The following is a 23,987-nucleotide window of genomic DNA, read 5'->3' on the forward strand; positions in this document are numbered from 1 at the left end:
TCAAACTCCTGACTTCAAGTGATCTGCCCACCTCAGCCTCCCAAAGTGCTGGGATTACAGGCGTGAGCCGCTGCACCCAGCCTCACTCTTTGTTTTTATCCAAGAGAAATAAAAACACAGATCCACAAAGAAATTGTACAAGAATGATCCTGGCAACTTTGTTCATGTTAGCTCAAAACTGGAGGCTGGGCACAGTGGCTCACACCTGTAATCCTAGCACTTTGGGAGGCCCAGGCGGGCAGATCACCTGAGGTCAGGAGTTTGAGACTAGCTTGGCCAACATGGTGAAACCCTAGCTGTACCAAAAAATAGATAAAATTAGCCAGGCATTATGTCTGCGCCTGTGGTCCCAGCTACTCGGGAGGCGGAGACAGGAGAACCGCTTGAACCTGGGAGGCAGAGTTTGCAGTGAGCCGAGATCGTGCCACTGCACTCCAGCCTGAGTGACAGAGCAAGACCCTATCTCAGGAAAAAAAAAAGAAAGCTAGAAATAACCCAAATGCACATTTCCTAGGGAATTATGTTATTCACAAGGAGAGGCACCCTCTGCAACAAAAAGGAACCCGCAAGCACAGGCTCCTTGTTACTCCCCGTGGTGCAGCAGGCATTTTTCTGAGTCTGTCACAGCCAAAGCCATTAAGGACTTCAAAACGTGCCTGTGGTGGGAGTGCTGCGTGGGCAGGACCAGCACGGGGTGGGAGGTGGAGGGTGGGGAGCTCTCAGCTGCCTGCCCCTGTCCCTGTGCCCACACTCTGGAGGTCTCTGGTGGGCCAGAAATGATGAGTGCTCGTTTCTCTCCCACTCTGCAGGCACAGTTGGTGTGCAGCTCCCAGGTCTCCACGAGTACGGCGCCGTCGGGGCCTCCACACACACAGCCACTGCGGCCATGTGGGCCTGTCAGCACTGCACGTTCATGAACCAGCCGGGCACGGGCCACTGCGAGATGTGCAGCCTCCCCAGGACCTAGGGTGCCTGCCCTCTGCTGGCTAGGACTGGGCCCAGCCCAGCCCTTCCTGAAGCCAGAAGCGTTGCTCGGTGTGTTCCCTGTAACTGCCCCACAGTGGGCAGCCCTGGAGGGACAAGGGACTGGCTGTCCTGGGCTCCCTGACCCACTGAAGCTTCTCAGCACGTTCCTCCTTGGAGAGCAGGTGCCACGGCTGGTATTCTGCACGCTGAGTGCAGTCCCAGACTGGAAACGCAGAGCGGCCCCTCACGCCTAATCCTGTTGACAAGCCCCCCCACTGTGTTGGAAGGACCTCTCACCTCTACACGGCACCTGCAATTGGGGAGCATAGGGAGGGGCTGATGCTGCCACCACCCAGCCTTTTCCTTCCTTTCAATGCTTTTTGTTTGGCCTCCCCGCCCCTGCGTTTTTCTGGCTGGGAGCTCTTGGTTGCCCCCTTGTCTGACTGCTTGGTGGCAGACACCCTGCCTGTGAGGGCCACTTTCCTCTTCCGGTAGCTGTTTGGTGGGGATGCCATGGCCCTGGACACAGCTCCCCTCTGCAGGTCTGCAGGTCGGTTTGCTGCCCGCCCTCCTCCTCTCACCCGATGTCCAGGTGGGATTTTAAAGTCTGCATTGGTTATAATAACAGTTATCAGTAATTCCTGCCCAGAAGACTTTTATTTATTTTTTTTTTAAGATAAAAACTGCACAAAAGGGGAGTGAGAGAGACTAGTTTCCACATCCTTCCCTCCTTTAGTGAAGCCCCCGAGGTTGTGTCCAGGGTGATGAGTGTGGACGGGGGTACCAGTCAGTTCTCCCTTGAAGTAAACCTCAGTGCCTGAGACTTTTCTACCAAGCCACACAGCTGGCAGTAGCTGCAGATACTGCGGGCTGAGCAGGAGCAGTGGTGGCGCCTGCCCTGAGGCTGCCCTGCGATGGCCTGGGTGGGAGAGCTGGGTCACCGGTGTTGATGCTCTGGCCCTCCCCAATACGCTGCTTCATCCCACTGCACTGCCTGGCTAAGGGTGTTAGGGGCTGTGCCTCTTGTGAGGGCCATTTGGGACCTCTCTGGGGCACTGCACAGTTGATAGTGTACCAATGGAGGGAGCCTGGGCGATCTGGAACAGCACCTGGTGGGGTCCTGTGTGTGTGTGCGCTCTGTGGGCTCTGCGTTCGTCTGTGGCCAGGCCGGGGCACGGCTCTTACCTGGGGAGTGGTGGGCATCTCGATGCTTCTTTGCCTTAATGATGGCCACATTTGGGTTGCTCTGCACCCACGGGAGAGGCTGGCCCAGCTACAGACTGCTTAGGGACTTCTGTGTCCATCCTGGGGGGTAAGCCCATGTGACCCTCCCACATTCTTGGCACTATGAACAGAGAACACTTGCCTGTTGGCTTCTGAAGTGGTCGGGACTGTGGCTGGCACCTCCAGGTCTGCCTGGCATGGGACACCAAGTGGAAAGCCCAAGCAGCTCATCTGCTCTTGGGACCAGGGGCCAGTTGGGTTGGGTCTGGTTATGGCAGATCTGTCATGGAGGGTCTGGAGGGGTGGAGAGGAGCCCAGTTGAAGCGGACTGCTGTGGGTGCAACTCCCAGCTTGGCCACTGCGGGCTGTCTGCTCTCCCTCCTAGCAGCTGTCATGCTGAAGTTTTGTCCTCTGCTGTCTCCTCTGGTCCTGAGATCAGCTGTGAGCCTAGGTGGCCAAGGCTTCCTGCATTGCTTCCCTATGAGTCCAAGGCCTTCCCCACCACTGGGCAGGGGCTGGATGACACGGACTTCTAGAGACAGCCACGTTGCCAGTTCCTCTCCCACTTGCTCATCCTTATCTGCCATGCTATTATAGTTTCCATTGTCCTCCACCAGCATTTCCCTTACTCTGAAATTCTGGCATTCACATAATTCATGTTTTCTTCTGTCTTTCAGCTAAAGAAAAAACATTGGCGATTTGTCTGCTTCTGGTTTTGAGTTACTCTTTGTTCAGTAATGCACTTTATTTTATTGTCCAAAGAGAGTCAGAGCTAAGCATACAGGCTTGGGGGTGAGCCCTGCTATAAGAGTTCAGGCCCTGGGAGGCTCAGCCACCTCCTCTTGTGGGAGGGAGGTCTCAGCCCCACCTCGCATCTTCACCTGCACTTGGTGTGGACACACCCTCTCATGCTACCAGCACCATAACCCAGTGGGGGTGACTGGGTGCACACCTGCCCAGGTGAACACAGCGGCTGCCAGTCTCCTGGCCCAGAGAGGAGGTGGGGCCTGGCCCTGGTCTCTTCCAACCAGGCTGCTCGTGGGGCACAGGTGCTCCTGCTTCGGCTCTGTTTCGGCTCACAGGTGTGCATCACTGGGCTTGGATTCGCATTACATTGACCCCAGCCCTGCAGTGGAACCTAATAAAAGCGCCTGAAGCAACTGCCTGGTCTTAGTGTGTCCTTCCGGCGCACTCAACTATTGTCTGGCATCCGCTCCCTGTGCGGGGATTTGATAACTTGTCCCCAAGATATCACTGTCGTACGCGTGTGTATGTGCATGGACCATTTAAAGGTGGGGATTCTACTTCCCCAGCCAGTCCCTCCCAACCTTGACTCCTTGGTAAGTTTCTTAAAGTGTTAACATCTAGGAGGAGGAGGAGAGTGCATCAGTGTTTGACGGCCCGGCCGCCCTTGGGTGCCTCTTCTGCATCTGCCCCACCTGTCAGCCCTGCAGCTGTTCCAGAGTCACTGCTTTGTGGACAGGTACATGTGACCAAACAGCAGGTGAAGGACAAAGCCCAGGCTGCACAGGTGCAGCAAGGAGTGAGGCCTGGGGGCGACATGCCTGTGCTGCTTGAGCTGTCTTTCCCTGTGACAATAGAAAGCGTCTAGAACAAGTGCCCTCTGAGCCTCAGGTGGGAGCCCTGGCAGCCACCGTTCAGCACCACTTTGTCCTTTGGCCAGTAACTCATTGCTGACTTGAGTGGTTACTAAAAAACAAAAACCCTGACTCTTCTGAAGAGGGGGCCCTGGGGTGAAGCAGGCCACAGGGCAGTTACCAAGGGGTCCTGGCTTCTGGACTCCAGGAGCGAGAGGGTAGGCCCCCAGCATCCGGCCTCCAATCCTGCACCTTCAACACAGTGCAATTCACTGGATTCCCCACAGCTCCTGGGATCGCTTGGGCCCGGGAGGTCGAGGCTGCAGCAAGCTGTGATCGCAACTCTAGCCTGGGCCACAGGGTGAGACCTTGTCTGAAAAAAAAAAAAATGCTGAGGTGGGGAGGCTCGGGGAGGTTGCATCAGAGAAGGCACAAGTGCAGCAGCAGCCTGGGCCATGCAGGGAGCCAGTATCTGGTCATGGCAGTCTGTGTGAGAGCCAGTGAAAATCCTTGGTGCTTTCATTCTCTCTGATTCTATGTAAAGATAAAAGCTGGGCACAGTGGCCCACACCTGTAATCCCAGCACTCTGGAAGGCCGAGACGGGTGGATCACCTGAGATCAGGAGTTCTGGCCAACATGGTGAAACCCTGTCTCTACTAAAAATACAAAAACTGGAGGTGGTGGTGCACACCTGTAATGCCAGCTACTTGGGAGGCCTAGGCTGGAGGATCACTTGAACCCTGGGGGGCAGAGATTGCAGTGAGCCAAGATTGTGCCACCGCACACTCCAGCCTGGGCAACAGAGCAAGACTGTCTCAAAATAAACAAACAAAAAAAATGCTGGGTGCAGTGGCTCATGCCTATAATCCCACCACTTTTGGGAGGCCAAGGCTGGAGGATCACTTGAGGTTAGGAATTCGAGACCAGCCTGGTCAACATGGTGAAACCCCATCTTCACTAAAAATACAAAAAATTAGTGTGGTGATGTGTGTGCGCCTGTAATCCCAGCTACTTGGGAGGCCAAGGCAGGAGAATTGCTTGAACCCAGGAGGCAGAGGTTGCAGCGAGCCAAGATTATGCCACTGCTCTCCAACCTGGACAACAGAGTGAGACTGTCTCAAAAAATTTAAAAATTTAAAATAATTCTGGATGCCAATCCCCCACGAAATCAAGCAAATCGTACTGCTTAGAAATAGAAAAGCCCAGGATTGGAGACCAGCCTGGCCAACATGGCAAAACCCTGTTTCTATTAAACAATACAAAAAGCCTGGCGTGGTGGTGTGCACCTAGAGTCCCAGCTACTCGGGAGGCTGAGGCAGGAGGTTGGCTTGAGCCTGGGGTGTTGAGGCTACAGTGAGCCAAGATTGCACCACTGCAAAAAAAAAAAAAAAAAAGGGCGAACTCAGGTTCCTGGGTCCCTCCCCCACCTTCCTGCTGTGTTCTTACTGGGCTGTGCTGCTCTGAGGAGAGCCCCTCAAAGCCCAGCCCTCCTCACCCTCAGCACAGCCTGAAGCTTCATGGTTTCTCTCTTCTCAATCTGACCTTCTAAATTGACTCCTTCATATAATTTGTGCTTAGGGAGATGATACCACCTACAGGTTGGCCATAGAAACACAGTGTCCAGCTGTCTGCTCTGCTGTCTCGAAGGCTTCGGCTAGGAGTGTGTGCATCTTCCACACCCACAGCAGAGAGGATGCCTCAGCCCTCATCACCCTTCGCCAAGTATAGGTGGGGCACAGCACAGCCCAGCAGCTGATGGAGAGGCGGCCTTGAGCCCTTTGCTGGTGTCTAACTCACCCCCTTTCCCCTGGGATCCATGCTTAAGGTCCCCCACATGACCATTGATCATAAATCTTGTTGCAGAGAGAAGGAGCTGGGCTTGGTGTGGGGCCAAGAGCCTGCCAGCCCCCGGAGCAGAATGGAGTGGGCAGCGGAGTAAACCACCGGGTGAGGCTGTTGGTTTACCGGGCCTCCTCCCATGTTCGTTTCCTTCTCCACGTGATCGTGATCATCTCCTCTAGGACAGCCTTGGCATGTTTCCATCCATATGGAAGAGATGGCCTGGGAGGACTGGATGGGAGTTGGTGTGTGAGCGAGCGAGCGACTCAAGAGGCTTCAGAGGGTTAAAACTAGCAGTCAGAAGACCGGCAGAGGATCCCCGGTGGGGGAAATCCGGTCAGAAGACCGGGGAGGATCCCTGTGGGGAAATTCACAACGATGCGGCATCTGCACTTCCTGACTCTGAAGGCCAAATGGGATGCCCCTGGCCCTCCTCTCCCCACTCCCCAGCATCAAAGACAGCATTTCCAGCCCAAACACCTTCAGAGCAGCCCTGGCGACAGAGAGGATCGAGGAACTGACTCCAGGTGCCACACCTGAGTCTGTCTATCCCAACACCCAGTATCAGACATCCCCGTTGTCCTGGGGTCAGTCCCCACCCCAACCTCAAAGAGGGGGCGGTCAGGACGTCTGCACGTGGTGCTTTGTGCTCCGGCAGGTGCACCCGGACTCCACGATGTCTGCCCAACTTCCAAGCCCTGTTTTGCAGCCCTGCCCCTAGACTCTCCGTCAAGGGTGCCGGGCCTTAGCGGTCTTCAGATTGGCTTCTTAAACGGAGGGAGGCGGACCGGGGGCGGGGTTCCTTGGTCATTTACTTGTCAATGGTGTGCCTGGTTTCCGCTCTCTTCCGGGCGTGGAGGAGGTGTCATCGCAGGCCCCTCCATGGGCGTTCTCTGGTCAGTACTTCTCTCCTGGAGGAAGTGGAGAGCTGCCAGGAGGGAGAGGGTGGAGGTGCCTGCCCTGTCTCACAGTCATTTTCTTGCCCTTTGCCCCCAGCCCGTGGTGTACTCCCCGTCCCCACGTGTTCAACCACGGAGGGAGGGACGCGCTTCCACCTAAGCTGGCTCACACCGCTGGGCCCTGAACGTGGGGGCCGCCGGGGGGCGGCTCACGGAGCACAGGGCAGAGATCCATCGCTAGGATGACAAGAGCCGGCGCTGCCCCACCCCGTCCCCGGCTGGAGTGCGCTCCGGCAGGACTCAGGGGCTCTCCGAGAGCCCAGAGAATCAATGGGTTTACGCAAAAGCCAGAGGAGCGCAGCGCGGCCTTTCCCGCCCGCCCCCGGCACCGCCGACCGCTTTACGGCGGAGGTCGCGCCGCACAGCGGGCTGCCGTAAAGCGCTCCGAGGAGGAGCCGCCGCCGCGCGGCCGGGGCTCTTCACCCTAACCGGCCCGCGCTCACGATGGCCAGCGCCGCGCCGCGGGTTCGCTACCTGGCGGGCTTCTGCTGTCCTCTCGGGGGCCTGGCGGCGGGCAAGCCCCGCGTGCTGCACCACGAGGCGGAGGTCTTCCTGTCCACCGGGAGCGAGCTCGTCTACGTGTACGACCAGGAGGGCGGGCTGCTGACCGTGAGCGCCGGCCCGCGGGGGCGGGAGGGGCCGGGCGGGGGCGGCGGTTCGCGTGAAAATGAAGACCGCGGGCCCGCGCGTCGCGTCGGCCTGACCCACGCCCCGGTCCGCAGGCGGCGTTCCGGTTCCCCGACCAGGTGTGGCACCTGGAGCTGCTGGCGCCGCGCAGGTTGCTGTACGCGCTGTGCGCCCGGAGGGGCCTTTACTGCCTGTCGCTGGACCACCCGGGCAGGAGCAGGTGAGGGCGGGCCCGCGGCCTCCCTCCCGCACGCTCCTGCTGCCCCCGGAATGCTTCAGAGCGAGCAGCCGCACCTCCTCGCTCTTGGGGACCCGGGCTGCCACCAGCTCTGAGCCTTGGCCGCCATCCCCGCCCATATCTGGAGCCCCTGCCCCCAACACTCTTGCTGCAAGTATCGTGCTCACAGTCCTTAGTAAGTGGGGTTCACATGGTTAAGCCTACTTCGGGGTGCGGGATCCTGTCTGGTGAGACACGCCCCCGAGGTTGGGTGTTTATTAGAGGGAGGAGACAGCAAAGGCACCGTGACCCCGAGCCAGTGATCAGTGGAAACCATCTGGGTCGGAAGGAAGCGAGCTCCGGGCAGCCAGGCCTGTCTTCAGTGCAGAGCCGGCAGCCGCTGACGGCGGCCCAGGCTGTAGAGGGGGCAGCCTGTGCACTTTGCAACCAGGGTCTCCGCCGGACGGTTCTGTGCTGAGGGTGTCCGTTCAAGCTGCTTTTGGATGTATGGTACTTCCTGTCAAGCGTGTCCTCCGTGGGGAAGGTGGGAGACCATGTAGCAGATGGACTGCTGAGCGGCCTTGAGGGTCACTGCGGGGACCCCTGAGCCAGACTGCTCCATGCCAGGTTATGGTGAATAGAACGTGGGAATCCCACCCTGCCCAGGCCTGACCAATGCGTCCCTTGTTCTCAAAGGTCTACAAGCCGGGATGACAGGGACAGCGAGGACGGTGACCAGCCTTCCCCCGTGATCCCTGTGGACCCCGATGCCTGCATCCTTCCCGATGCTGCGCTGTGTGCGTTCACCGTGCTGGACAGTGTGCTGGTCACCCTGGTGCAGGGCCCCGCCCGGTGGAAGATGCAGCTGTTTGAGCAGCCCTGTCCTGGGGAGGACCCCCGGCCAGGAGGCCAGATCGGTGAGGTGGAGCTGTCCACCTACACCCCCCCAGCTGGGGTCCCAGGAAAGCCTGCAGCCCCCCACTTCCTTCCAGTGCTGTGCTGTGTGTCACCGTCAGGCTCCAGGGTGCCATGTGACCTCCTTGGGGGCCCTGGGGGCTTCACACTGGAGGACGCCCTCTTCGGGCTCCTCTTTGGAGCTGATGCCACCCTCCTGCAGTCACCTGTGGTCCTCTGTGGTCTCCCTGATGGCCAGCTCTGCTGTGTGATCCTGAAGGCCCTGGTCACCTCCAGGTCAGCCCCTGGTGACCCAAATGCCCTTGTCAAGATCCTCCATCACCTGGAGGAGCCTGTCATCTTCATAGGGGCCTTGAAGACAGAGCCACAGGCTGCAGAAGCTGCAGAGAATTTTCTGCCTGACGAGGATGTGCACTCTGACTGCCTGGTGGCCCTTGGTCACCATGGCCGGATGCTGGCCATCAAGGCCAGCTGGGATGAGTCTGGGAAGCTGGTGCCCGAGCTGCGGGAGTACTGCCTCCCTGGCCCCGTGCTCTGCGCTGCCTGTGGCGGGGGTGGCCGCGTGTACCATAGCACCCCTTCTGACCTCTGTGTGGTGGATCTGTCTCGGGGAAGCACCCTGCTGGGCCCCGAGCAGCCCGAAGAAGGCCCGGGAGGCCTGCCCCCCATGCTGTGCCCAGCCAGCCTGAACATCTGCAGCGTCGTCTCACTGTCCGCGTCTCCCAGGACGCATGAAGGTATGAGCTGCTGTCTAAAATGAAAGATGGGAGCCCAGGGTGGAGTGCCTTTTTTGGCTGTCTGCTACCATCAGGCCGCCTTCCTTTCCTGGGCTTGTTCTTTCGCAACGCCGTCGGGTGTTGATACAGCCTAGTGGTTAACTCCCTTCTTGTCTCAAGGTCAAGCAGGGGCTGGTGGTGGGTCTATGCATTGTTCTGCCTCTGGGGTCTAGGGTGTGGCCCTGGGCCTGGTAGGATCTGAGTGTGCTGCTTGCTGGCTGTGGACTCGGAGGAAACTTGGGGGTCGGCCACAAGTGCCTCCTCGGCAGGTCTTACGTGGCAAGCAGCCCGAGGAGGTCTGTTCCGGACTCGCCTTTTCTTCCAAAGGCTGCAAACGCCTGCTCGTGCCATGGTGTGGCCTGCCTGTGAGTCTGCTCTGGACCAAAGGCAGATGGCATTGTGGAATTCTAGTTTTGTGTTTTCCACAGAAAAAGCCAGAGAGGGTTTTAGCTGTGTGTGCCCAATGTTGGGGTGAGAGAAATAGAGCCACACACCCCCAACCAGTGCATTTCCCCGAGTGTGCTCACATTGTGAGCGTGCTAATAAATCTCGCCACGGAAAATACGTACACAGCAGGAGAGGAGGACTTTGAAGGGAAACACCAGACTGTCTCCACTGCGGAAGAGAGGGCTGCAGATGGGGTCAGAGATGGCAAGGCTCGGGGCCACCGACAGAAGCCCGGGGTGGGGACAGCGCCTTTGTCTCGGGACCTTCTCTTCCTCACTGGACACTGGTCTTGTCTTCCGACTTCTTTCCTGGAGCCTGGGGAAACACCTCTGAGTGTCACGCTGCTTGCCACTCCCAGTCTGCGGACCAGGCCCCTTGTGTGTCTGTCACCAGGTGGCACCAAGCTCCTGGCCCTGTCCGCCAAAGGCCGCTTGATGACCTGCAGCCTGGACCTGGACTCTGAGATCCCTGGCCCAGCCAGGATGACCACAGAGAGTGCAGGCCGGAAAATCAAGGAGCTGCTGTCTGGAATTGGCAACATCTCTGAGAGGTGAGCAGTTTGGCTTGGGCCGGGCAGAGGCTGGCACTGCCATCCTTGGGAGGTACTGTCTCTGTGTGGGGTCGTCCTGAGTCTGCGTATCCTCAGGTGGCAATGGTCCAGGAGAGGCCATTACTTGGCCTTTTTTTTTCTGTTGTTTTTTTTTTTTGAGACGGGGTCTCGCACTGTTGCCCAGGCTGGAGTGCAGTGGCGCAATCTTGGCTCACTGCAAGCTCCGCCTCCTGGGTTCACGCCATTCTCCTGTCTCAGCCTCCTGAGTAGCTGGGACTAGAGGTGCCTACCACCACCCCCGGCTAATTTTTTGTATTTTTAGTAGAGACAGGGTTTCACCTTGTTAGCCAGAATGGTCTCGATCTCCTGACCTCGTGATCCGCCTGCCTCAACCTCCCAAAGTGCTGGGATTACAGGCATGAGCCACTGCGCCCGGCCGTTACTTGTCCTCTTAAGATATCTTGAGAGCCTCAGGCGTCCCACTGTTTGGTGACAGGCTACCCAGCTGCCTCTGGAAGATGTGCCAGGACTGCCCCCCAGCACCCCACCCTTTCACCCTAGTGGGCCACAGGAGACATCCCCTGCTGCGTCCTCACCCTCCCTGCTCTCAGCGCAGGAGCCAGTGTGCTTTTCCTCCCGCAGCACTGGCCTCGGGGCGTTCAGAGAGAACACGCTGTGTGCATGCAGCATCCCCTGCACCTCTCACATGACCACTGGGGTCCTGAGAGTGAGGGGCCTGTCACCCCAGGTCCCTGTGGTTAGGGCTGTTTCTGTAGTGCCTGCCACCCTCCTGGCTTTTGCTGTAAAGGCTGCAAGGGATGAAAGAGACCCGCTAGGAACATTTTGGGGAGCCGGGGCGGGTAATGCACCACCTGGCCCCTGAGTGACCCAAATGTGGGTGGTGGGCTTCTCGAACCTGGCAGATTAGCCTAGGCCCCCCGAACCCCAGCTCCAGCCTCTTTCCGCTTTCCTCCTACAGCCCAAGAGGAGAGATCAGGTCAGATGGCTTGAGGCGGCTTCCAGAGAGGCTTGATGTGGGTGGGGCCGGGAGAGACGTGTTCCTGTGGCGGGGGCCCCCTCTCTGGCGTGGCTCCACGCCCACTGTGTGCTTGTGGAGCCAGGTTCGGGGCCTACTGGGCCTGAGTCAAGATGTGGCACCCGGCGCTGTGGGTGTCCCCCCTTCTCCTGGGGGTCATGTCTGTCTTTCGCAGAGTGTCTTTTCTAAAGAAAGCGGTTGACCAGCGGAACAAGGCCCTGACAAGCCTCAACGAGGCCATGAACGTGAGCTGTGCACTGCTGTCAAGCGGCACGGGCCCCAGGCCCATCTCCTGCACCACCAGCACCACCTGGAGCCGCCTGCAGACGCAGGACATGCTCATGGCCACCTGCGTGCTAGAGAACAGCAGCAGCTTCAGCCTGGACCAGGGGTGGACCCTGTGCATCCAGGTGCTCACCAGCTCCTGTGCCCTTGACCTGGACTCGGCCTGCTCGGCCATCACCTACACCATCCCCGTGGACCAGCTCGGCCCCGGTGCTCGGCGGGAGGTGACACTACCCCTGGGCCCTGGTGAGAACGGCGGGCTCGACCTGCCTGTGACCGTGTCCTGCACGCTGTTCTACAGTCTCAGGGAGGTGGTGGGCGGGGCCCTCGCCCCTTCAGACTCTGAGGACCCCTTTCTGGATGAGTGCCCCTCCGACGTCCTGCCCGAGCAAGAGGGCGTTTGCCTGCCCCTGAGCAGGCACACAGTGGACATGCTGCAATGTCTGCGCTTCCCTGGCCTGGCCCCACCACACACACGGGCCCCCTCCCCACTGGGCCCCACCCGCGACCCCGTGGTCACTTTTCTGGAAACTTGTCGGGAGCCTGGCAGCCAGCCAGCAGGACCCGCCTCCCTGCGGGCCGAGTTCCTGCCCCCATCTGTGGCTTCCATCAAGGTGTCAGCGGAGCTGCTCAGGGCTGCCTTGAAGGACGGCCACTCAGGTTGGTGGCACTGATTGGCTTTCCTCAGCCTTGGGGATTTTTTTTTTTTTCCTTAAAGAGACAAGAACTTGCCGTGTTGCCCAGGCAGGAGTACAGTGGTGCAGTCATGCCTCGCTGCAGCCTGGAGCTCCTGGCCTCAAGTGATCTTCTCATTTGGACCTCCCAGAATGTTGGGATTACCTGCATGAGCCACTCCACCCCACCCACCTCGGGCCTGCGGACATGGGCTGTTCCTCCTTCTTCCAGCTGCTCCTGTGGGGCAGCCTGGCCCTCCAGCCCAGCGAGCTCTGCTCAGGAAATGAGCTTCGCCTGCATCCCGTCCGCTGTTGGGGTCTGGCCTTATGTGGGGCCCTCTCACCATGTATTTCTTTTCAGTTTTGTTTTTTAAACCTATATATGGAAGCGTAACCTAAATACAGCAGAGTCACAAAGGAGCCAAACTGTGAGCTTCATAGCACAGGCACCCGGGGAGGGAGTCAGCTGCACTCACCCCAAAGCCCGGCACCATTCACCAGGCGTTTGTGAGCTCCACGAGATGGAGTGGGCGGTCCCTTCTTCGTGTCTGTCCTTTGCTCCCCCATGTGTGTGAGACCCTCTGTCCCAGGTGCAGATGTCTCCGTTCTACTGCAGCTGGGTATTTGGATGGTTTCTGGATTTGGGCTTGTGCAGAGAGGGCAGCCGCAGCCATCCCTGGGGTGTCCGCCCGGCGCTGGGGCGGAGCTGCCTGCTCCTAACCTCAGCCCCCAGGCGCATGGCCGGGTCCCCCAGAGTGAGGTTTTCACCTTCCACAGATTGGAACTGGCCCCACCCATCGCAGGGCTTGTTCAGCAGAGGAAGTTGAGCAGTGGCCTCCTTCCTTTCTCTGAGTCAGCTGGCTGTGCCACAGCTTAGGGTGGGGCTGTGGATAGCTGGGATGCTTAGATGGCTCTGGGAAGGGCACTTGGGGGCAGCCATGCAGATGCCCACCTGGTAGGATTGGCTGAGCCCGCCTGCTAGGATCGGGCTGAGCTCTTGGCCTCTGCCTCCCCTCCAGGTGTGCCCCTGTGCTGTGCCACCCTGCAGTGGCTCCTTGCTGAGAATGCTGCTGTGGACGTCGTGAGGGCCCGAGCGCTGTCTTCCATCCAGGGAGTGGCCCCTGATGGCGCTGACGTTCACCTCATCGTCCGAGAGGCAAGCAGGGGTTCAGGCAAATGAGCCTCGGCACCAGCAGTTCTTGGGGTGGGGCCCCTGGGCTGGAGCTCGGGAGGACCCCTCACCCTGGACGGGGGCCCGGCAGCCTTTTCCCGAGCTCCCCAGAGGACTGTAATGTGACAGTTTCCCCTCATGCCAAGCAGACCCTACTCAGGCGGGGAGGGCCCTGCAGCTCAGATCCCCGAGGACTGGCCCTGTCCAGCCCTGTCCGCCATGAGGGCCCCCTTCCCCTGTCCATTACTGAAGTCATAGCAGGTTCCACAGTGCTGCTGGCAACACCTGTAGCCCAGGAGCAGCAGCCCCACTAACCCCCTGCACTGCTGGAGGGCTCCAGACCCGTCGCGGGAGCTGCTGAATGGCGAATGGCACTGCTGGTCTACAGCCCCTGTCATGCCCACCTTTCCAGAGACCCATGACCTCCAGCACACCCTCACGTCCCACCAGCAGAGGCTCTTGCAGGGTAGCCCAGGCTGCCAGGACACGTGTGTCCCTGAGGACGGGCAAGGCTGCCTGGGGCTCAGGGTCTGCACTTGGTTTTGGTTTTCGTTTTCATTTTGGGTTTTTTTTTTTGAGATGGAGTCTCACTCTGTCGCCAGGCTGGAGTGTGGTGGCGCGATTTTGATTTACTGCCATCTCCACCTCCTGGGGTCAAGCGATTCTCCTGCCTCAGCCTCCTGAATAGCTGGGACTACAGGTGCCCGCCACCACACCCAGCTAATTTTTGTATTTTTAGTAGAGACGGGGTGTCACCATGTTGGCCAGGATGGTCTTGAGCTCGTGACCTCAGGTGATCTGCCCGTGTCGGCCTCCCACAGTGCTGGGATGACAGGTGTGAGCCACCGCGCCCGGCCCAGAGTCTGCACTTGGAATCAAGCCTCGGCCCTCGGGTGCCTTGACTGCCCACTGTGTGGCCCTTTCAGCCCAGATGCTGGGTCTCTTGGTGGCCCTGCAGGTCAGTGCTGACAGCCTCTGTAGGAGAGCCGCAGGTGACTGTGTCCTTTCTGGGCTCCCTAGGCCCCTGGCGTCTCACCTCCTGTGTGGCGTGTGGAGAATAAGCCTGGTTTCCTGGCTCTTGGCCTGTTCTTGCCATTCTTTGTTGTCCAGCTCAGCTCAGGCCAGCCTTCCTAAGGGACAGGTGGGTGTCCCATAGACAGGCCTAGCAACTCCCAGTGCCCACAGCGATGCCCTAAGTCTGCTGCCAGAGGTGATCTGTGATGCCTGGTGTGGGGGGACAGGCCTGGGCCCCCCAAGGGCATGCAAGATCTACATGTAGGTTGTGCACAAGGCATGTCACTGCAGTGGCCTCCTCCTGGAGCAGGCCCCAATCTGGCTCAAGGCCCTGTGTGAATTCCACAGGTCTGAGGGATGGGGTCTCCCTGGACACATCTGGGTGCAGAGCAGGTTCTTGCCATTGGCTGGTGGCTGGTTCTTCAGGTGAAAAAGTTAAACTAGGGTACTGGGCTCTGCTTCCTTCAGGATATAGGACAGCCCAGGGCAGGGGGTTGGCCTCACGTGCTGCCAGCTGGGGAGGCGTCTGTGTAGCCTGAGCCCCCCCAGGCAGGTGGGGGTGCCACAGGCAGGCAGTGAGGTGGCTCCTGTGTTGCAGGTGGCCATGACCGACCTCTGCCCAGCCGGGCCCATCCAGGCCGTGGAGATCCAAGTGGAAAGCTCCTCTCTGGCTGACATTTGCAGGGCACACCATGCCGTTGTCGGGCGCATGCAGGTATGTCAGCCCGCTCAGGAAGGCGGCCAGGATCTGTGGGTCGCTCACTGAGGTCTGTGCATGGAACCCTGTAGCTGCTGGCCACGGGGTCTACAGCTCCCTGCACAGGAGTTGCAGGAAGATCCAAGCCTGCTCTGCCGCTGAGTGCAGTGCTGTGCAGTGTTGTGCAGTGGCGCTGTGGGCGATGAGAGGCATGAAGTGGACCCTCTCAGGAGGCCAGTGCTGCTCCCCAGGTGTGCCGTCACCCCCAGGCTACGAGGCCAGTGGGCTTGTATTTGTGACCTGCGAGGTCAGCCCAAGGTTTCCTCCCGTCTCTGGCTGGGCAGAGGCTGCATAGAGAGGCCGTGGCCTGGGCGTGGATCCTAGAACAAGGTGCTGGGAGCCTCCACGTCTTTGCCAAGAGAGTGGAGTTTGCAGCTCCCCCCACTCACAGCCCCAGCATTCCCTGGCACAGGACTAGCTGCTTCCATGCTGTGCCCAGAGCCAGCTTGGGCCAGCGGCTGCCAGATCTGAGAAGAAGCTCTCCAAGTTCCAAGCTAAAGTCTACTTGTGCCCTCAGCAGGGCAGCCGTCACACCCACCTGCTAGGACTGTAGCGCAGCTTTGGCCCACATGGTGGGTCTGCAGCAACCCTAGAAACCGGTTCTGGAGTTTCTTGTTAGGGGTGGTCCCTGCCTCGGCTCCACCTGGGCTTATCAATGTGCATGCCCAGGCCTCCCCAACCCTGCGACCCAGGGCCTATGGCCTCACGCAAGCTCAACCCCCGTGGGCACCGTGGTGGCGCTTGGAGACGAGGCCCTTCTGCGAGCAGTGGCTCTGCCCAGCCCCGGCAGGCGGCTCAATGGCCGGCCCCAGTGAACACGTCAGCTCACACAGCACCATGACCCAGAGATTTCGTTTGGTGCAAGGACCCTGCACCCTACACTTCCATGACCCTGATGAGCATGTCACGCAGCACTGTGACCCCAGTGATCTCACGGCACCACGATGGGGGCTGCCTGGGCTTGGGGATCTTGTCCTGAGTGCTGGGGGCACCACGGGGATCTCCAGAACTGAGGTGTTGCCTGTCAGAGGAAGCTCTGCCCACTGGGCCATCTGGCCCCCAAGAAAGTCCCGTCCCTGCCAAGAGCAGAGCTCCAGCCCCTGGGTTTGCGTCCAGATTTCTCTCTTCTTACAAGGACACAGTCATGTGGGGTCAAACCCACTCCAGCGATCTCATCTTGATCATCTGCAGAAACCCCATTTCCAGACGCAGCCACGCTCTGAGTGCCGGCACTAGGGCTTCCGCATGAATCTGGGGGGGCCTGAGTCAGCCCACAGGAGCCCACGCACTGCTGCTGCCTCCTGGACACATCTCATATCGGGCTGCAGACCTTAGTGTCCCCCAACAGCTAGGTGCCCACCCCGCGAGCAGGAGTGCTCTCAGGACCCTACTCAGCACACAGCAGCTACCAGCACTTCTGGGACCCCAGGCAGGCCAGTGCTGCCCCTCGGGGCATCGGGATCTTGTCTCAGTTGCTTTGCTCCAAGAGCCTGCAGGATCCTCACTGCCCAGGCTCATCTGGAAATTTAGTTGTATTTATTTATTTGTGTGTTTGAGATAGAGCTCCGGCTCTGTCACCCAGGCTGCTAGTCCAGTGGGGCGATCTCGGCTCACTGCAACCTCTGCCTCCCAGGTTCAAGTGATTCTCCTCCCTCAGCCTCCCGAGTAGCTGGAATTACAGGCTCCTGTCACCAGGCCCGGCTAATATCTTTATATTTTTAGTAGAGATGGGGTTTCACCATGTTGGTCAGGCTGGTCTTGAACTCCTGACCTGAAGTTATCTGCCTGCCTCAGCCTCCCACAGTGCTGGGATTACAGGCCTGAGCCACTGTGCCCAGCCCATCTGGGAAATGTAGATCCAAGTCCAGGGAGCCGGGGCCGCAGCCCACCCTGGGCTGTGCTGCGTGACTGAGTGAATGGCCAGACCAGGGTCTCTGCATAGGATGCCAAGGCAGTTCCCTGGCTGGTCTGTGCTCCTGAGTGGCCTGAAGCCCAGGATGGGAGAAGGGGGCAGCAGGCAGGTCTGGATCTGCGTAGAGTATGGCTCTTGGGGACAAGGAAGGGCCCAGTAGCGGAGAGAAAAGAACCAAACAAGTTCATTTCCAAGAAACTGTCAGGCCAGGGGCTCTGTGCTCTGCCGGTCTGGAGGGCAGGAAGTCGAGGTGAACAGTGGGGTGGAAAACAGCAAAGCAGCTGGGGGGGTGCCAGGCAGGGAGGTGGGGATGGGGGGGTGCCAGGCAGGGAGGCAGTGCTGGGCAGATAGAAGGAGAGGGTCACCTGCTCTGAGGGGTGTGGGGGCAGGTGCTGGGGCACACCCTCTCCAGCATGTCCCCTGTGTTCCCCCCAGACGATGGTGACAGAGCAGGCCGCCCAGGGCTCCAGCGCTCCTGATCTCCGTGTGCAGTATCTCCGCCAGATCCACGCCAACCATGAGGTGAGCACCCGGTGCCCTGGGTGATCCCCTCCACCTGGGTAGCCGGGAGCGCCCATCGGCAGGCCCTTCTCCAGTCACCCGGAGTCTGCAGAGTCCTCGCAGTGCATGGGCTCAGCTCCCATGGGCCTGGGGCAGAGTCTGAGTGACCACAGCCCTTCCTGCCCCTCATCCTCCTTGAGGGGCCGGGTGTCCAGGCCAGGCTGCGTGTCCCATGTTTTAAGGTTCCAGATGAGTGTTCATCCTCGGACCACCTGTCACTTCCCAAGTATGGTCCTGCGAGTGGTGGGTCCCCCAGAGGCAGCCAGTGACATTCCCAGGGCCAGTTGGGGGCCTGAGCTGTGTCTGTTCCACCTGCAGACGCTGCTGCGGGAGGTGCAGACCCTGCGCGACCGGCTCTGCACAGAGGATGAGGCCAGCTCCTGCGCCACCGCCCAGAGGCTGCTGCAGGTGTACCGGCAGCTGCGCCACCCCAGCCTCATCCTGCTGTGACCAGTAGGGTCTGCCCTGGCCACGGCTCTGATTATGCTTCCAGCCTCTGTAACAGCCCCCCAGGCCTTCGTGGTTTTAGAGGAAAACTGAGTTGGCCTGGCCAGAGTCGTCAGGGAGGGTGTGACCTGGCCACGTGGGAGCAGAACACTCATGAAAGTGCTTGAAGGCCGTGAAGCACAAAGCAGATTCTGATTGGGAGCAACCAAGGTGGGCTCTGAACCTGGCCGGTCCAGCTTCGCGTCCTCTGCTGGTCTCTCCTCTGACCGCGGCCGCAGCCCCTGCACTCCCCTTCCTCACTGCTGGGCAGCCTTCCCGCCACAGCAGCAGCCCGAGGCCAGGAGGCAATGCGGTGCATTCTGGACCCTAAGGGCTGGAGAAACAGGATTTCTGGGGTTTGGACTTGGGGCAAGTTTGTAACTGTTGCTGCCACACCACCAGGAGCACCAGCTGCCCCTCTGGGTGGCACTACCAGGCGCCCCACGGTACCCTTTGTCACACTGTTCACACCTGCCTGGCTGCCCACTCTGGGACCCCGAGGTGGGAAGGGGCTCTCTGAGACCAAAGCACAAAACAGCATGCAGGGAGCTCCTGCAAGTGCCCGTGGCCTTGCGCCACACCAAGGAAGGGCCATCGGGTGGCCTGTGGCCGGAATGCTCAACAACTAGGTGCCCCCGGCCAGGGCTGTACCCAGCACTGTGCACTATTTTCAGGGCCACTCGGTGGCGCTGTGGCCTGGGGGTGCCCTGAGCCCCAGCCCCAGCCCCTCCCTCAGACTGGGCTACGGCCCGCCTCCTGGTGCTGGTGTTTTCATCTGGGGAGGGTGCTCCTGCCGCTCCCGCCACAGGCACTGTCCGCGAAGAGTGCAGGTAGGAGCCTTGAGGTGCTTCTCTGCTGTGACAAACGACCCTGTCTGTGAAACTTCAGGCCTCGGCTGTTTTTTCTCACCCCTTCCGACCCTCTCACTGGGCTCCCTCCAGAGTCATGGCACTGCTTGGGAGCCCCCAGCACCAGGGTGGCCTCCAAGGAAAAAGTGTTCCCTGTGACCCAGTTACCCCTGAGGAGGGCTCTGCTCCACGGGGGTGTCTGGGAGGCCTGGGGCCACTGCCTGCTCTCCTCTGCCTTCCTCGCCATGGAGTGGGAGGGGCCCGTGGGGTGCTCCTAGTCAGGGTTTGTCTCCCTCAGTGGTTGCCACATCTCAGGGAGCAAGGCCCCCCGGTGACACTCCAAATCCAGCCTTTTCAGTGGGGCCACGGCCTGTGTTGCTGGGAGAGCTGGGGCCGGGTGAGCCACCCACCGAGGTGGGCCTGCACCCCTTAACGGTCCCATCCGCACTGTGCTCCAGGGCCGTCCTCTGCCACCCTGGGCAGGAGCCTCTGGCTCTGACCTTTGTCCAGCGCTTGTGCCCGTGTCTTGCTGAGAACGTCAGGGGAGAGCAAGGGGTTGCCAGGAGCTAGGGAGGGTTGAGGACCTAGGTTGGGGAGGGGTAGTGTCCAGTGAGGTCATCTGTGATACGTGTTGGTGGCATCGCCCCGCCCAGGCTCAGTCCGCCACCCGCCCCCAGCCCCCATCTTCCCCACGTCCTCAAGACCTCCCCTCCGCCCCACCTCCACCGGCCTGGGTCACCCTGCCCGGGTCACCCTGCCCATCCACAAGGCAAGGCCACCTCCTGGACCCGAGTCCCTGGGCACTGGGAGGTTCTGGGCGCGCTCTGGTTTGGGGAAAGCTGTGGGCCTCCTCCCCCTACAGCTGCAGGACCCTCAAGCGGCACCCGAAGCCCACGCGCAGCTGCGGGACGGACACGGTTTAATGCGCGATGGGCTGGTCCGGGCGCGGCCTCAGTACTCCCAAAGCGCGGTCCCGGCCGGTGCGTCGGCGTCGGCGCGCAGCAGGCCCGAGGCGCCGCCGCGCAGGTACTTGCCGCTCCGGGCGCGGATGGCCAGGCGGCCGCGTTCGCGGAACTCGAAGACGAAGTCCTCGGGGCGTTCGCCGTCGCTGCACACGCTGCCGTGGCTGCCCGTGTACCAGAATCCGCCGCCGCGGCCTGGGCGACGGGACGGCGTTGGCGGCGGTGCCCAGCCCAGCGCCCGCTGCGACCCCCGCTCCCGCGTGCCCACCCGGCCCGCCGCGCACCTCGGATCTGGTAGGCGCCGTCGCTGAAGCTCAGGTGGAAGACGTCGTAGACGGAGCGGTTGGTGTCCAGCTGGTTGGAGCCGCGGCGGTGGCAGACGAAGCCGTCCAGGCCGCGCAGCACCAGGATGGGCCGGTTGATGAGCTTGAGGGTGAACTCCTCGTCTTTGCCTGGCAGGGAGAGCGTCTGCTGCGCTGCCCCTCCCGCCACCTTCCCTGTCCAGGCCGGGAGGGGAGGGGCCCCTGGGAAGCGCCACACCTGGACTTAGGGGCCCAGGCCTGCCATTGCCTCATGTGCGGCCTTGGCAAGGTGCCTAGGGGGTTCCCGGCAGCGGAGAAAAGGACACTCCCATAAGGACCTAACTGTTTCCCTTGCCAAGACGGTTATCTTGACTAGCAAGTAGGACTCCATGACAGCAGCCATTCCACGGTTTAGGGAGGGTCCAGCTCTTGGTGGAGATGGGGTGTCTGGGCAGGTGCTGTCCCTGGGTGGAGACAGCCCCTACCCCAGTCCCTGGCAGGCAGAGTGCTCACCCACAAAATCGCTGATGGCCGCCAACTGCCCATTCTTCTTCATGCACACGTAGCGCCCATTGCTGGCTTTGAGTGCCACCCGCCGGCCGCGCCACTCCATCTCAAACATGGTGTTGGCGGAACTGGAGGGAGCAGCGAAAGGTCTCCTCAGGACAGCAGGAGATGGGGGTGCAGGGTATCTCTTCCCTATCCTCCTCAGGTTCCAAGGAGTGGGACAGGAGCCTGCCCTCCACTGACACACCCGCCACCATCAGGAGCTACCTGGCCCCAGTGGGCTTTCCTCTCTGAGTGAGCTGCCACGCAGTCCTCATGGCCAAGGCAGTGATGGTGGCAGAAGTGATGGGAATGGTGATGGGGATACAGATAGGGATGGAGATGGGGATGGTGGTGTGGATGGTGAAGATGGGCACGGGGATGGTGGTGGAGATGGGGATGGGGACGGAGATGGAGATAGGGATGGGGATGGTGGTGGGGATGGGGATGGGGATGGTGGAGATGGGGATGGGGATGGTGATGGTGGAGATGGGGATGGGGATGGGGATAGGGATGGGGATGGTGGGGATGGGGATGGGGATGATGGTCATGGGGATGGCAATGATGGTGGGGATGGTGATGGTGGTAACGGGGATGTTGGAGGAGGGAGGGATGTGTGCACTCACGCTTGTGTGGCTGTGGCCTGAATGCCCCCATGGGTGACCAGGGTCCAGTAGCCCCCAGTGCTGGAATAGAAGGTGCACTTCTTTGTCTCCTGGTCAATTTGCATCAGGAAGGTCTCATGGTCTAGTTCATCATCCTGATTGGCTGAGACGTTGACCCCTGGAGGGAGGAGATGGGGAAGCCCCTCACGCCTCTCCTGGGTAGGGAGCAGGGGATGGGGGCATGCTTTTGGGGGCACCCCTGAAGCCAGAGGGGGGTCTCATCCAGAAACCTCTTGACTTGAGAAGATTTGGAAGGCACCTCTCAGAGAGCCTGGGAACCCTGCCCCAGGGCCATGTGTGCCGTCTGTGGACCCTGCACACTGTCCCCAAGGGAGCCGTGACCTCCCTCCACACCCCCAGGAGCCAGGCCCTTCTGCTTGGCACAGCCCCCACTCTCTGCTAATCAGTAATCAGCTGGTAATCTCCTTGCCCTGCTCTCTTGACCCAGGGCTTACACCAGCCTCTATTTATAATTCACCCTAAGCTGCTGGGTGGGCACAGGCAGGACCTAACGATGGGGATGGTGGGGATGGGGATGGTGATGGGGGCACCCCTGGGCACCAGGCAGGGGCTGGTCCCTGTCACCTCTGCAGAAGCCCCAACCATCTGTGCTTAGTCTCCCAGGACCCCTGGGGGAGGACAAGACTGCCCTGGGCACCATCTGAGGTTCCTGCGAGGGGATGGAGCATGGGGACAGCAGACACCAGAGCCTCCCCAGGATCTTCTGTGAACTGAGTCCCTGGCTCCTCCCACAAGCCACCTCCCTGTTTCCATGGCAACTGGCCACTGGGAGTGATGTATCAAATTGTGGAGCCCCCCCACGAGGCCCAGGGACTCTGGTGGCCTGTCCAGCTGGGGACTGGGAGGGAGTGATGGGCAGAGCCTCACAGGGCCTGAGGGTGGGGCCAGATCCCATCCCACTCTGTCCCCAGGGGAGAGGGCACCAGGCTATGACTGTGCCAGAGAGCTTGGGACCTGTTCCCTTCTGCCAGCCCCAAAGCTGCCCCTCACACCCCAGGCTGGGGTCTCCCTCACACTCACCACTGATCAGATGCAGAGGAGCGCCCAGCATGTCCCCTGCACTGTGGCCGAGCATTCGTGCCAGCATCCCCACTGCCACCAGCTCTAGCTCCTGGTAAATACTGAGCTAAGAGCAGCTGACTGGGCCCAGTGGAAGGCAACACTGACATGGTGCCCGGGGGTAGCAGGACCCCTCAGGAGGAGGGGCCCATGAGGGGCGTGGGAACGCCGTCCCTGCGGGCACTGAAGGAAGAGTAGGGGTAAAGCCACAGCATCGCAGGGCTGCCCCCGCCACCGCGCCTCCCGGGCCAGCACTTTGGTGTCCCTAGTGTTGCCCCCACACCTCCTTCAGACAGGATGCTGTCTGGGGCTGCCTCATTCAGCCATCTGCTTCCAGAGAAATGACCTCAAAATAGGAGAGGAGTGCAGTTGGCATTGGCCTGGGCAACACTGGTTTTGCCCAACTCCAGAGGGGCTAGTTGAGCAGCTGGGGGACTCAGTTCTGGCCAGTGAGCATGAAGAAGTGTCTGCTAGGACTTAGGGGAGAAGTTTTCTTACTCCTGAGAAGACACAAGCAGAGCCAGTGCCTCTTCCTCTGGACTTGGTCCTGCCTGGATGTGAGGCCTGGAATACCAGCAGCCACATTACGACCGTGAGGGCGTCAGGCTGAGGTCAGAGCTGACCCAGGAGAGTGGTTCAGCAAAGAGGTAAGAACGGAGGACCCCGGGGAAACTGCTGAGCGGGTGATGGTGGCTGCCTGGGAACCCACCATGCCCAGGGCTCTGGACTCCCGTTTCAGATGATTATGTCACTGCTGGAGCCAGCCTGTGGCCAGTTTTCTGTTACTGGCAGCGTCGGACACTGCCTGCCATGCTGTCTGCCGGCAGAAATGAGCAGGCTCTGGCTGATGGGGGGGATACATGCAAGCCTGGGTGCTCACTCCCCTCCCAGGGAGAAGAGAGGCTTAGGGGCTGCCCAGCCAGGGAGATGCCTCGATGAAGAGCCTGCCATGTGGCCGCTCCACAGAGGCCGGGTGGGGGGTGACACTATGGCACCTCCCAAGCTGCAGCTGCCTTGGAAGCTGGGGGGTTCCATGCCCCAGGACTGAGATGCCATGTCCCACTCCCCACAGCACTGGCCACCAATCCAGAGCCTGAAACACCTGGTAGCCAGGTCCTCACCCTTGGCCCTGTTGAAGGCAGGGAGGTGAGTGGCTGCTGCTTCCTGCTTCTAAAGTGGGAGATGGGAGCCGGTCTTGAGTAGGGGATTCTCCCCTCAAAGGGACGACGGGATCAGATGCAGGGTGGTTGAGGATCAAGAGACTGAAAAATGGTCCATACAGTCCCCATCCCTCCACCAATCTTACTATCAGCACCCCTCCATCACCATCACCGTCACCATCATCATCATCACCATCACCATTACCATCATCACCACCATCACCATCATTACCATCACCATCACTGTCATCACCATCACCACCATCCCCATCATCACCACCATCACCATCATTACCATCACCATCATCACCATCACCATCATCGTCATCACCATCATCGTCGTCATCATCATCACCATCACCCCCATCCCCATCATCACCATCACCATCATCACCATCACCATCACCAC

General features: G+C 60.2%; 3 protein-coding genes across 14 annotated transcripts in view; 2 read left to right on the forward strand and 1 right to left on the reverse strand.

The window, feature by feature from the left end:
• The window catches only part of NPLOC4 (NPL4 homolog, ubiquitin recognition factor), a 65,757-nt gene extending 62,406 nt beyond the window's left edge, over window positions 1-3,351 (forward strand). The window contains 1 exon segment of the mRNA XM_017879266.1: window positions 810-3,351. Coding sequence (XP_017734755.1) covers window positions 810-967 — 158 coding nt within the window. The 3' untranslated portion in view covers window positions 968-3,351.
• A 1,858-nt stretch (window positions 3,352-5,209) lies between these two features.
• FAAP100 (FA core complex associated protein 100) lies at window positions 5,210-18,902 on the forward strand. 9 transcript variants are annotated; one of them, XM_017879267.1, is made up of 10 exons: window positions 5,210-6,524; window positions 6,625-7,196; window positions 7,310-7,434; window positions 8,128-9,083; window positions 9,963-10,119; window positions 11,331-12,100; window positions 13,134-13,270; window positions 14,898-15,014; window positions 17,404-17,490; window positions 17,848-18,902. In XM_017879267.1, the coding sequence occupies exons 2-10, from the start codon at window positions 7,032-7,034 to the stop codon at window positions 17,977-17,979; spliced, it is 2,646 nt and encodes an 881-aa protein (XP_017734756.1). In that variant the 5' UTR covers window positions 5,210-6,524; window positions 6,625-7,031; the 3' UTR covers window positions 17,980-18,902. The 9 variants fall into 9 exon arrangements, with proteins under 9 accessions (XP_017734756.1, XP_017734761.1, XP_017734758.1 ...); XM_017879272.1 differs by having other exon boundaries at window positions 11,331-11,686; XM_017879273.1 differs by having other exon boundaries at window positions 5,211-6,524; window positions 7,310-7,627.
• A 108-nt stretch (window positions 18,903-19,010) lies between these two features.
• Window positions 19,011-23,987, reverse strand: part of FSCN2 (fascin actin-bundling protein 2, retinal) — a 23,333-nt gene continuing 18,356 nt past the window's right edge. For 2 of the 4 annotated variants that reach the window (XM_017879278.1, XM_017879276.1), the window contains exons 2-4: window positions 21,300-21,456; window positions 20,641-20,762; window positions 19,011-20,277 (exon numbers count right to left, since the gene is read on the reverse strand). In XM_017879278.1, the coding sequence (XP_017734767.1) occupies window positions 19,613-20,277; window positions 20,641-20,762; window positions 21,300-21,456 (944 nt within the window). In that variant the 3' untranslated portion in view covers window positions 19,011-19,612. Of the gene's footprint in view, window positions 20,350-20,640; window positions 20,763-21,299; window positions 21,457-23,987 lie in introns of all 4 variants that reach the window. The other 2 variants (XM_017879279.1, XM_017879277.1) reach the window with 2 other exon arrangements.

This window comes from Rhinopithecus bieti, unplaced genomic scaffold, assembly GCF_001698545.2.
Source record: "Rhinopithecus bieti isolate Rb0 unplaced genomic scaffold, ASM169854v2 scaffold_9899, whole genome shotgun sequence".
NCBI classification, from domain to species: domain Eukaryota; kingdom Metazoa; phylum Chordata; class Mammalia; order Primates; family Cercopithecidae; genus Rhinopithecus; species Rhinopithecus bieti.

What these genes read in the sequence shown, in the direction of transcription:
- FAAP100 (XM_017879267.1), top strand. Translation starts at nt 7,032, where the DNA reads ATGGCCAGCGCCGCGCCGCGGGTTCGCTACCTGGCGGGCTTCTGCTGT. An exon ending in TTCACCTCATCGTCCGAGAG is followed by an intron (nt 13,271 to 14,897) that starts GCAAGCAGGGGT and finishes CCTGTGTTGCAG; the next exon opens with GTGGCCATGACCGACCTCTG. An exon ending in AGATCCACGCCAACCATGAG is followed by an intron (nt 17,491 to 17,847) that starts GTGAGCACCCGG and finishes TTCCACCTGCAG; the next exon opens with ACGCTGCTGCGGGAGGTGCA.